A 12,562-nucleotide genomic window follows, 5' to 3' on the forward strand; every position below is an offset into this window, starting at 1 on the left:
GGAAAAACTCTTTCATTCACTAAAGAATTGCCAGAGTGCTGTTCCTTTCAGCTCTAGCTCTGCCTTACTCAACTGTCATCACTTGCATGGGACAGAAGGGAGAGGGAAGACCCCAGGACAGAGGGTGGGGGGTAGGGATGTCCTGGGGATCATGGGGAAAGCCAGTCACGCTTGTGCAGGACAGCGCTCCTGGGCAAGATGCCCTTCCAGCTTGGAAGGTTTAGGGCTATGTCACCTTAAGGGCCTATGCTTTCTGGGGCCTTACATAAAAGGCAGAGACAGAGATCATTCAAGTCATCTACTTTAACAATTAAAAACAAGGAACATAAAATGAAAATAAACAAATGCAATAAACAGTTAAAATGAATGCCATTTTTTACATTGTGAATCACTAAAAGAGACTGTTTTTAAAGGGAGGAGGGGTAGTGAAAAAAGAAAAACAAAGGATGAAGGGAGATACACTTATACAATAGACCCAGAAGGGCAGACAGAGCCTAGAGCAAGGAAAAACCATCAAAAGCACAACTATAAAGACATACCCTGGCACAAGCTGTACCTTATTAGCCTAGGTCATGAGCTGAGCTGTCTTCCTGGGTATCTGCTGCCCCATACACAGCTTAAGCACAGCAGGGCCCACGGACTTCTCAGCTCATTCACCAAACACCGCTTCCCTCATCCCCACCAAAGAGGTCACCTACACTGCATGGACAATGGTGACACAATCTCCTCATCCATGTCATCCACGTCGTCTGTCATGATGAAATGGGCAGGGTTGGGGCGTGTACTGCCCATCCAGCTGGGGTCTATGTTGAGGGCAGCCACCAGTGAGTGGATGCCAGGGTTGTTGACAATCTGGAAGCCACAGAGGATCTCAATCTGTTGCCAGCGGTGCAGCCTCTCCCTCAGTGCTGCTGTCACCTCGCTCAGTGCTTGCCTGAAGACAGATGAAAGAGAACCCAATGCACATACTGGGTGTGAGCACCAACAAAAATGAGGCTTCTTCCCAGAGGCACGAGAAGAGGGATATGTGTGAATAAAAATATTGTAAACGCAAAGACTTAATAGCGAGGAGGGGATGGACCAGGGCCAGGGCAGGAGATTACAACTGTCCCTCCTGTAGTGAGGAAATGGAATGGGAGCTGGAGGCAAACTCGAGGGGATGGACATTGCCAGAGTGGATAACTGGTGCCACTTACTTAGCTGTTAGGATTTTGTGATCTACATCATCCAGGGAAGAGCTGTGGGCCACATGAAAGGTGCCAAAGAGTGTGTTTCTCTTCTTTTTTATCTTCTCAGCCTGCAAAAATGAGGCCCCAGCTTAAGAGAGCAGGAATTAGAGGGTGGGAAAATGAAAAGTGCCTTCCTGTGGCTGGGTTGTCTCCTCCTAGCAAAGCTTGGGCTGCACACAGAAAAGGAAGAAAAGAAGGAAAGACAAAAGAAAGTCAAGGAGAAGGGGAGGGGAACAGAATAGAGGGAACGAGAGAAGAAAAGGGGGCTCCCCGATGTCCCCCAGCCCAGGGGGCCCTCTGCTCATGGCAGCCTGGAAGGACACAGCTTTTCTGTGACTGCCTCCATTTGCTTCGTCAGAAACTTGAAGACATTATCGGAAGCCATACATTAGAAAAAGGAATGGAACCGACCACAGGGATATCTCTTTGCCCAACAGAGGGGATGAGGAGAGACAGAGAAGTAGAAGGGCACGGGGAGGAAGGGGGTAATGAGGATGGAAGGAGGGCAGAAGGAAGGCCACAGGAGGGCTGGTCTCACCCCCTCCTTGGCCACCAGTAGCTGCTTCTCAGCATTTTGCTTCTTGATGTTGTAGTACTGCACCTCCACCTCATGTGTCAGCTGCAGCCACTTCTGAAGGGCCTCTGGAGCATACCACGAGCTATGTGATTCCAGCTCTTTCTCTGCTTTCCTCAAGGCCTCCCGAACCTGTGCACAAAGAGAGTGTGAGTTCATTTACTGCTACAAAGACCCTCTCTAACATCTCTGTGTGATGCTTCCGAACTGGGGGTTATTATCTGCTTTACAACCACTCCAGGAGCAAAATGGCTCCCTACTTTATATACATGGAAGCAAGCTCAGAGGAGGAATATAACCTACTCAAGGTCATACAGTCAGTCAACCATAACTCAAATTGAGGCTTTTTTGCTCTCAATCTAGAGCACTGTTCCATCACATCAGCTGATTCTCCTGGTCATGTGCAACCAGACTTAGCAATCTTCCCTCATTTCTTCAGGAACAGGTCAGCACCACTTTACTGAGTCAGGGTCTCTGCTTGGACCTCAAGAAATCACAATGTAGCAAAAAAGTATTCAGTTGAGAATCTGGAAATCTGGTTCTGTCACTCAACTTGCTGTGTGACCCTGTGCTTCCTAGAGCTTATCTTGACTCACTGTGAAGACTTTCTCTCATACTAATCCAAACCATTGGGGACCGGCATTGTGACACAGAGGGTTAAGCTTCTGCCCGCAACATATGGCATCCAACAGGGGTACCATTCAAGTCCTGGCTGCTCCACTTCTGATCCAACTCCTTGCCAACGTGCCTGGGAAAGAAGTGGAAGATGGTTCAAGTACTTGGGCCCCTGTACCTATGTTGGAAACCTGGATGGAGTTCCAGGCTCCTCGGCCTGACCTAGCCCTAGGCATTGCAGTCATTTGGGGAGTGAACCAGCAGATGGAAGATCTCTCTCTCTCTCTCTCTCTCTCTCTCTCTCTCTCTCTCTCTCTGCCTTTAAAATAAATAAATAAATATTTTTTAAAAGAATCCTAACTATCAGTGAAGGGATCTCAGGAGAGAGTGAGCTCTCTGTCATGGGAAGTATATAAAGGGCTTATGTCACAGACACCTCAAAAATGATTCCTACTCCGGATGGTCATTGGCTTGATTATTCTCCAAAGTTTTCTCTAGTCAACAGACTGTGTCTGTGATTCTCTGAGCAAGCAGGACAGGCAGGCTTCGAAAAATATCCTCCACAACAGGTGGGAAGAAAATGGACATGCTAACACCTAGCAACAGCATTGCCAACAGCCAGTGACATGAAAGATTGGTGTACAAGCAGAAATCTCCCCGAGTCTGAGAGAAATACACAATGAGGCAAATAGTAACAGAACATTCAAGTATGAAAGAACTAAACATATACAAATGTTACATACACTTGTTTCCTTGTTCTCTCATGCAGGCTACCAGTGTAAGTGGTCCCCAGTTCATCACTGCAGGGAACAGGGATTGAGAGCAGTCAGATTATTCCTTACTTCAGTCACTGAGGCAAGTATCCCCTGGCAAGCCTGAGGTCTTCTCCATAGCCTAAGATAGACCAGGAGGGCCTTAGCTAAGGGCTGAAACACCTTTATTCCTTTGAAAGCCAATAAGAGCACCAATGCTCACTTGGTTATGTCTCTTTGAAAAAGGAATTATAAAATGGCTCACTACTGGTTTTGCAGATTTCAAATGAAGAGCAAATACCTGAGAAACTTATACAGCAAGCTTAAAAATTTATGATCAAGTTCTACATTAAAAATTAAAGGAATGAGATAGAGTAAGAAGGGCAGAATGGATGCAAAAGAGTAAATGAAGGGAAATGTGGTAATCAGGGAGGCACACAAAGGGTCTTTCTTACCAGGCTCAAAAACTATTGAATGAGAGGCCAGTCCTGTGGCGCAGCAAGTTAAAGCCTGGCCTGTAGTGCTGGCATCCCATATGGGCGCTGGTTCTAGTCCCAGCTGCTCCTTTTCCAATCCAGCTCTCTGCTACAGCCTGGGATAGCAGTAGAAGATGGCCCAAGTCTTTGGGCCCCTGCACCCATGGGGGAGACCCAGAGGAGGCTCCTGGCTCCTGGCTTTGGATCGGTGTAGCTCCGACGGTTGCGGCCATCTGGGGAATGAACCAGCAGGTGGAAGACCTCTCTCTCTGTTTCTACCTCTCTCTCTAACTCTTTCAAATAAACAAAAATAAATCTTTAAAAAAAAAAAAACTATTGAATGAGAGAAATCATTACAAAATAGGGAGTGGGTTAAATGGGAAGCAAAGGGACAAAGACAAACACATCTTAACACATTTAAGTAACAAATGCCTGATAAACAGGCCCAACAGAAGGACAAGTCAGAGTTCACTGGTCCTATTCTTTTATTCTATAGCCACTATGGTTCTTAACCTTGTCTTATACTAGAATCACATGGGAATCTTAAAAATACTGATATCTGGACCCTCATCCACAGATTCTGATATCACTGATCTTGGGTATTGGTGTGAGCATGTAAAGGTCTCTAAAGGCTCTCCCAGTCACTCTTACCTGCAGCCAAAGTAAATAACCACTGAGTGTTACATTTTAAAATCCCAGTAGGATGCAGCAGGCCTTAGCAGAACAATTTTTTTTTTTTTTTTTTGACAGGCAGAGTTACACAGTGAGAGAGAGAGAGACAGAGAGAGAAGTCTTCCTTCCATTGGTTCACCCTCCAATGGCCGCCACGGCCGGCACACTGCACCGATCCGAAGCCAGGAGTCAGGTGCTTCCTCCTGGTCTCCCATGCGGGCGCAGGGGCCCAAGCACTTGGGCCATCCTCCACTGTCCTCTCGGGCCACAGCAGAAAGCTGGACTGGAAGAGGAGCAGCCGGGACAGAATCTGGCGCCCCAACCGGGACTAGAACCTGGGGTGCTGGCGCCACAGGCAGAGGATTAGCCTAGTGAGCCATGGTGCCAGCCAAGCAGAACAATTCTGATCCAATACAACTTCTGGAAAAAGCTGAATAAACTGTGGTAATTGTGTTTTCAAAGACATCAGGGAGCCGTGGAAGCAATTAGGACGAGGTCTGCAGTTTTCTAAATGTGATCTCGGGACTCCCAGCTGTCTTCAAGAGCTTTCAGGGCAACTGAGAAGTCAAAAGTACCTTCATAACAATATGAAGACATTATTGGGGCCGTTGCTGAGGTAGCTTAATTCTCTGCCTACGGCACTGGGATTCCATATGGGCACCGGTTCTAGTCCCAACTGCTCCTCTTCCAGTCCAGCTCTCTGCTATGGCCTGGGAAAGCAGTGGAACATGGCCCAGATGCTTGGGCCTCTGCTCCTGCATGGGAGACCTGGAAGAAGCTCCTGGCTCCTGGCTTCGGATTGGCACAGCCCCAGCCATTGTGGCCATTTGGCGAGTGAACCAGCGGGTGGAAGACCTTTCTCTCTGTCTCTCCCTCTAACTCCCTCTAACTCTATGTTTCAAATAAATAAATAAAATATTTTTTTAAAAAAGACATTATTTACCTTTCTCACTCTCTTTCTCTCAGACATGAACTGCACAGTTCTCAGTAGACTGACTATAGACACTAATGTAAGCATCTGGAAATTTATTACCCCGGAAATTTAAAAGATTTGTAAAATTTTGTGGGTTTTTTTTTTTTTTTTTTTTTTTTTTTTTTTTACAGGCAGAGTGGATAGTGAGAGAGAGAGAGACAGAGAGAAAGGTCTTCCTTCTTGCCATTGGTTCACCCTCCAATGGCCGCTGCAGCCGGCTCATTGTGCTGATCCGAAGCCAGGAGCCAGGTGCTTCTCCTGGTCTCCCATGCGGGTGCAGGGCCCAAGGACTTGGGCCATCCTCCACTGCACTCCCGGGCCATAGCAGAGAGCTGGCCTGGAAGAGGGGCAACCTGGATAGAATCTGGCACCCCAACCGGGACTAGAACCCGGTGTGCCGGCGCTGCAAGGAGGAAGATTCACCTGTTAAGCCACGGCACCGGCCAAGATTTGTAAAATTTAAAAAGTCATTCATGTCATTTAATTGCTTTTATTTTGGAAAATTTAGTCATTTTTCATTTTTGTATTAATGTTTAAGGTATTTTATAAAGTACTTATAAATGAATAAATATTTAAATTTTTGTTTTAATTTTAATAGGGTAATTATCAACATTATTCACATAAAAATGTTGTTTGAGGTGCCTGCATTGCGGTGCAGTGGGTTAATAAGCCAGTACCTACAACTCTGGTATCCCATATTGGACTGCCATTTCAAGTTCTGGCTGTTCCACCTCTGATCCAGCTTCCTGTTGATGTGCCCAAGAAGGCAATCTTTGAGGTCCTAAACAACTTTTTAAAGATGTAATTATTTGAAAGGCAGACTGAAGAGTAGAGAGAGAGATCCTCCATCAGCTGGTTCACTTCCCAAATGGCCACAACGACCAAGGTTTGATCAGGGTGAAGCCTGGAGCTCCAAACCCCATCTGTGTATCACATGAGAGAGTCAGGAGCCCAAGCACTTTCCCAAGCACATTAGCAGGGAGCCTGGTCTGAAGTGGAGCAGCCAGGACTGGAAATAGTGCTCTGATATGGAATGTCAGCATCTTAGGCCACAGCTTAACCACCTGCACCAAAACGCTAGCTCCCCTAAATAATTTTTTGAGATTATTATTATTATTATTTATTTGAGAAGTAGAGTTACAGACATAGAGGTGGAGAGACAGAGTGAACCATCTGCTGGTTCACTCCCCGATGGCTGCAACGGTCGGTGCTGAGCCGATCCAAAGCCAGGAGCTTCTTCCAGGTCTCCCATGTGGGTGTGGGGGCCCAAGCACTTGGACCATCTTCTGCTGCTTTCCCAGGCCATAGCAGAGAGGTGGATTGGAAAAGGAGCAGCTGGGACTCACACCAGGCACTCTAATCTGGGATGCAGGTATCCCGAGCATTGGCAGCTTAATCTGCTATGCCACAACACTCACCCCATAAATAATTTTTAAAAGGGTCCTGACCAAGACCAAACAGTTTGAGAACAACTGGAGTAAGTGAACTAAAAATCTAGAGAGGTAAAAGCCTTTCTAAGGTGAGTTGATTGTTGGTAGCCTCTTTCTTCCATGAAGGCATTGGATTATTCTAGCTATGGGGCTAAGAACTGCCCCATGCACAGGGGCTCCTGTGTAGCACAGAGCCAACACCCCAGTACATATCACAGCTGACTCTCTCGTGGTCTTTCAGGGCTGAGGAGAAAGAAACACACCAATGCCCAATAAAAAGTGAGACAAATGAGAGTTAGACCAAGTCTTAGTACAAATATAACCCAGAACTACTGCAGCTCAGTCATCCCTGGCATGAGGTAATTAGCTCCTCACCCTGCACATCTCATAGAAGAAAGGGTAAGCTCTTTATCAGAATGAAGATAGAATCATTTAGAGCCTTTATTATTTTTTATACTGCCCAACATTTTATTGTGAAGAGGCAGAAAAATATAATCAATAATCAAGAAAAAAATAAGCAGTCTCATAAATGATCCAGATATAAGAGCCACCTGAGAAGGTCTTTAAAAATCACTATGATTAATTGTTAAAGAAAACATAGGAAAAGATGGACACAACTGATGGAAAGATGGGAATTTTGGACAAGGAACTAGAATCTATAAAAAGTATAATGGTTTTCTAGAGCTGAGAAATACATGATCTGAGGACAGGAACTGTTAAATGGCAGAATATCTACAATAGAATGCAGGATTCAAGAACTCAGATAGATCAAAAGAAAGTAACTAAAGGCATAGAGGGGGAAAAAAATAGTACTGACATAAGAGACATGTGGAATACAGTTTGAATGATCTAACATTGGGGCAGCATTGTGATTAGTGGATAAAGCCGCAGCTTGCAAAGTCGGCATTCCATATTGGCACCTGTTTGTGTTCTGGCTGATCCACTTCTGATCCAGTTCTCTGCTAATGGACTAGGAAAAGCAATGGAAGATGGCCCCTGCCACCCACATGGGAGACCTGCATGAAGCACATGGTTCCTGGCTTTGGCCTGGCCCAGTCCCAATTGTTGCAGCCATCTGGGGAGTGAACCAGCAGATGGAAGATCTCTGTCTCTCCCTCTCTCTGATTCTGACTTTCAAAATAAATAAATAAATCTAAAAGAAAAAAAAGACCTAACATAAATATTGGACTCTCAGAAGGAGAGAAAAAGGTGGATCAGAAGCAATATTTTTTTTTAAAGCTATTGATTTTTTTTAATTTAATTTTTTTTATTTTTGGCAGGCAGAGTGGACAGTGAGAGAGAGAGACAGAGAGAAAGGTCTTCCTTTTGCCGTTGGTTCACCCTCTAATGGCCGCTGCGGCCGGCGCACCGCGCTGATCCGATGGCAGGAGCCAGGTGCTTCTCCTGGTCTCCCATGGGTTGCAGGGCCCAAGCACTTGGGCCATCCTCCACTGCACTCCCTGGCCACAGCAGAGAGCTGGCCTGGAAGAGGGGCAACCGGGACAGAATCCGGAGCCCCGACTGGGACTAGAACCCGGTGTGCCGGCGCCGCAAGGCGGAGGATTAGCCTGTTGAGCCACGGCGCCGGCCAGAAGCAATATTTTAAGAGTTACATAAATTCTAAAAAGGATGTATATTATGTGCTTGTTAGGTTAAATATTCTATATGTGTCAATGAGGTCAAATTTATTAGTCATTTATTTATTTGTTTGAGAGGCAGTGAAACAGAGAGACAGAGCCCAGTCCACTAGTTCACACCCTAAGTGCCTACAATGTCTGGGACTGGGCCATCACTGCTACCTCCCAGAGTCTGCACCAGCAGGAATATGGAGCTGGGAACTGAACCCAGACACTCCCACCTGGGACACAGGCCTCTTAACAGCTATCTTGTCCACTAGGCCAAATACCTGCTACAATCATGTTTTTTATTTTTATTTTATTTTTTATTTTTATTTATCTTTTTAACATGTTTTTTATTTTTATTTTATTTTTTATTTTTATTTATCTTTTTAACAGGCAGAGTTAGGCACCCTCTAATGGCCGCTGCGGCTGGCGCACCGCGCTGATCCGATGGCAGGAGCCAGGTGCTTCTCCAGGTCTCCCATGGGGTGCAGGGCCAAGGACTTGGGCCATCCTCCACTGCACTCCCTGGCCACAGCAGAGAGCTGGACTGGAAGAGGGGCAACCGGGACAGAATCCAGCGCCCCGACCGGGACCAGAAACCGGGGTGCCGGTGTTGCAGGCGGAGGATTAGCCTAGTGAGCCGCGGCACCAGCCAACAATCAAGTTTTTTTAAAGGTTAAAGTCAAAAAGATGACAAAAGATATGATATAAATGCTAAGCAAAATAAAGCAGGGGCAGCTATGTTAATATCAAAGTAAACTTTAGGTCATATTTTTAAACTCTATTATTAGATGTATCCAAATTAAGGGTTGTTATATATTACCACTGACTTCACCCATTTATTATTATATCTCTACTAATTTTTTGGAAAGGCAGAGTTAGAGACAGAAAGACAGATACAGAGATCTTCCATCTTCTGGTTCATTCCCCAAATGTTGTCAGTGCTGAGGGCTATGCCAGGCCAAACCCAGGAGCCTAGAGCTTCTTCCCACGTGGGTAGCAGGTACCCAAGTACTTGGGCCATCTTCTCGCTGCTTTCCCAAGCATGTTAGCAGGGAGCGGGATCAGAAGTGGAATAGCTAGGGGCCAGCACTGTGGCGCAGTGGGTTAATGCCCTGGCCTGAAGCGCCAGCATCCCATATGGGCGCCAGTTCAAGACCCAGCTGCTCCACTTCCAATCCAGCTCTCTGCAGTAGAAGATGGCCCAAGTGTTTGGACCCCTGCACCCACGTGGGAGACCCAGAAGAAGCTCCTGGCTCCTGGCTTCGGATTGGTGCAGCTCCAGCTGTTGCCACCAGTTGGAGTGAACCATCGAATGGAACACCTCTTTCTTTCTCTGCCTCTCCTCTCTCTGTGTAACTTTTTCAAGTAAATTAAAAAAAAAAGGAAGAAGGAAGAAGGAAGAAGAAGAAGAGGAATAGCTTAGTCTTGAACTGCAGCCCATATGGGATGCCCATGTCACAGGTGGCAGCTTAACTTGCTAAGCCACAATGATGGTCTTTAGCAATACTTCCTGACATAAGGGCTACTTTGTCTGATATTAACATAGCTACCACTGTGTTATTTTTCTTAGCATTTATATCATATCTTTTCTCTCCTTTCACTTTTAACCTGTTTGTGTCTATACTTACATTTAAATTGTGTCTTATATAAAAAAATAACTGTTTTTTTATCCAATCTAATAATTTTTGTCTCCTACCTGCATTATTTTGTCTTTCCATATGTATCAAAGCTCAACAAATATCAAAAGCCTGAAACAATTCAGCATATGTTATCTGACCATGCTAAAATTAATTTGAGACAATAAGAGAAATATAAGCAGAAGTCTTCAAGTGTTTGAAATCAAGCAATGCATTTCTAATCATGGACCAAAAATGAAATCAGAGCAGAAATTAGAAATTTGAACTGAATGATAATGATGTAAATATAAAATATCAAAAACTTATTAGATGAAGCTAAACCAATGCTGAGGTAGAAATTTATAGCTCCATCTTGAGGGAGGAGATGCAGCAGGTGCTCTTGGTTGGCTGCAATCCGTGGAGGAATGCGCCGCCGAGCCGCCACCAGCCTGGGCACCAACGGGAAGGGTTCGGCTGCATGGTCACAACCAGTTATCTGACAACCAATCAGACCTCTTGGAGGTGCTGAAGGCAGCAGAGAACAGGAAAAAAGAAGCCAGTGGGGACAGTGTTGGGGACCCCGGGGCCAAGAGTGCAGCTCAGGCCACGGCCCAGAAGAACACCAACGTGGTAGGCAAACAGCTGTGTAAAGACCCAGAAAGACCCATTGCCTCCCAGCGTTGGCATGGCTGACAAGAAAGAGACACAGCCACCCATGGCACTCAAGAAAGAAGGAATAAGACGTATTGGGGGAAGACTTGGTCACCAACTTAAAGGTGAAGGGAAAATAATTGGCACAAGGCCAGAAAGGCGACCACCTCGTGAAAGCTTTGAAAAGCCACTAGAAGAAAAGGGTGCAGGAGGTGAGTTCTCAGTTCATAGGCCTGTAACTGACCGACCTATCCGAGGCCGTGGTGGTCTTGGAAGAGGTTGGGGAGGTCGTGGACACGGAATGGATTTGATTCTTGTAGCAAACGTGAATTTGATAGGCATAATGGAAGTGACAGATCTGGTCTGAAGCACGAGGACAAACTTGGAAGTAAGCGGACCTCACAACTGGAGAACTGTCAAGGGTGAATTAACTGCCTTGGATCAATCAAACGTGACTGAGGAAGGACCTGAAGGTGAAGAACATCCTGTTGCAGACACTGAAAATAAGGAAAACAAAATGGAAGAGACAGAGGGAGAGGGTCCAGAAGAGATGACTTTGGATGAGTGGAAGGCAATTCAGAATAAAGACCGGGCAAAAGTAGAATTTAATACCTGAAAACAAAATGAAGGCGCTGACGGGTCGTAGAAGAAAAGATTGGTTCTTCATAAATCAAAGAGTGAGGAGGCTCATGCTGAAGACTCTGGTATGGTCCATCACTTCTGGAAGCCAGCAAATGACACAACGTCTCCGCTGGAGATCAATTTTGGAGACCTAGGCAGCCCAGGATGTGGGGGCAGGGGAGGGCGAGGTGGGCATGGGCATGGTGGACATCCCAACCATGGCGGCAGGACTGACAAGCCAAGTGCTTCTTCAGCTCCTGGTCTGGATGACCCCGAAGCATTTCCAGCTCTGGCTTAACAGGATGTCATGATAACCCTGGTTCCTTTGTGGGCCTTCCTATTCAGAGCTTTTGTATACTTAAGGATCCCGAATGACTAAGAACTTTAATTTCACACCATTCACACCTTAAGACTGAATTTTCTCTGTTTTGAAAATGAACTTCTCTTGCTGCACAGAAGTAACAAATATGGTAGTCAGTTTTGTATTTAGAAATGTATTGGTAGCAGGGATGTTTTCATAATTTTCAGAGATTATGCATTCTCCATAAACACTTTAGTATTGCTGCTTGCAAATATGCATTTCCAACCTTGAAATATAGGTGTGAACAGTGTGTGCCAGTTTAAAGCTTTCACTTCACTTGTGTTTTTTAATTAAGGGTTTAGATGTTTCCCCCAATTACAAACTGGTTTTAAATATTGAACATAATATTGGTTTTAATACCTGCTTTGCATTTTTTACACATGGCCAACTGGGACATGTAAACTTTGATTTGTCGAATTTTATGCTGTGTGAAATACTAACTACTGTATGTATTTTAACTTAGTTTTAATATTCTCATTTTTTTGAGAAAAATCTTTTTTTACTTCTCATGGTAGCTGTTATATATGCTATATCTTTATATATAGAAACACCAGTACTTGAACAAATTCAGAGCACATCGGTTTATTAGGTTCAAATTATACTCAATTCACAATTGAAGCTATATATATTTCTAAAATGTGTGACTTTCCCATTTCAAGAACCAAACTAGACAGTTTATTTATGATAGTTGTTTAAGATACTTATTACTGCCAGAAACAGCCTGTCAAGTGAAGTAGTTCTATGGGAGTGGGCTCTTTCCTCCTCTCACCAGGGTGGGTGGAATAATTTTACTTGGCTAATACATAATATTTAAACTGTTTTGTAAAATAAGTATCTGGCCGCTTGGTATGATTTCTGTGTGTAAAAGTTCACCAGATCAAAATGGTACATCCATAATCATCAACCCTTAAACCTTTCCCTGTTCTGAAGAAACCAAAGGGCACTGGCCACTACAGTGAGATGGGGA

At 45.0% G+C, this 12,562-nt stretch overlaps 1 protein-coding gene and 1 pseudogene across 5 annotated transcripts in view; one reads left to right on the plus strand and one right to left on the minus strand.

Annotated features, from left to right (window-relative positions):
- STIM1 (stromal interaction molecule 1) overlaps window positions 1-12,562 on the minus strand; it is a 225,412-nt gene that overhangs the window by 10,177 nt on the left and 202,673 nt on the right. For 4 of the 5 annotated variants that reach the window (XM_062196608.1, XM_062196606.1, XM_062196609.1 and 1 more), the window contains 3 exons: window positions 1,768-1,935; window positions 1,197-1,297; window positions 699-934 (listed from right to left, as the gene is read on the minus strand). In XM_062196608.1, coding sequence (XP_062052592.1) covers window positions 699-934; window positions 1,197-1,297; window positions 1,768-1,935 — 505 coding nt within the window. Of the gene's footprint in view, window positions 1-698; window positions 935-1,196; window positions 1,298-1,767; window positions 1,936-2,419; window positions 2,552-12,562 lie in introns of those variants that run through there. The other variant, XM_062196610.1, reaches the window with a different exon arrangement.
- LOC133764854 (SERPINE1 mRNA-binding protein 1-like) lies at window positions 10,348-11,532 on the plus strand (annotated as a pseudogene).

The sequence above is a fragment of the Lepus europaeus genome, chromosome 7, assembly GCF_033115175.1.
Source record: "Lepus europaeus isolate LE1 chromosome 7, mLepTim1.pri, whole genome shotgun sequence".
Taxonomy (NCBI): Eukaryota; Metazoa; Chordata; class Mammalia; order Lagomorpha; family Leporidae; genus Lepus; species Lepus europaeus.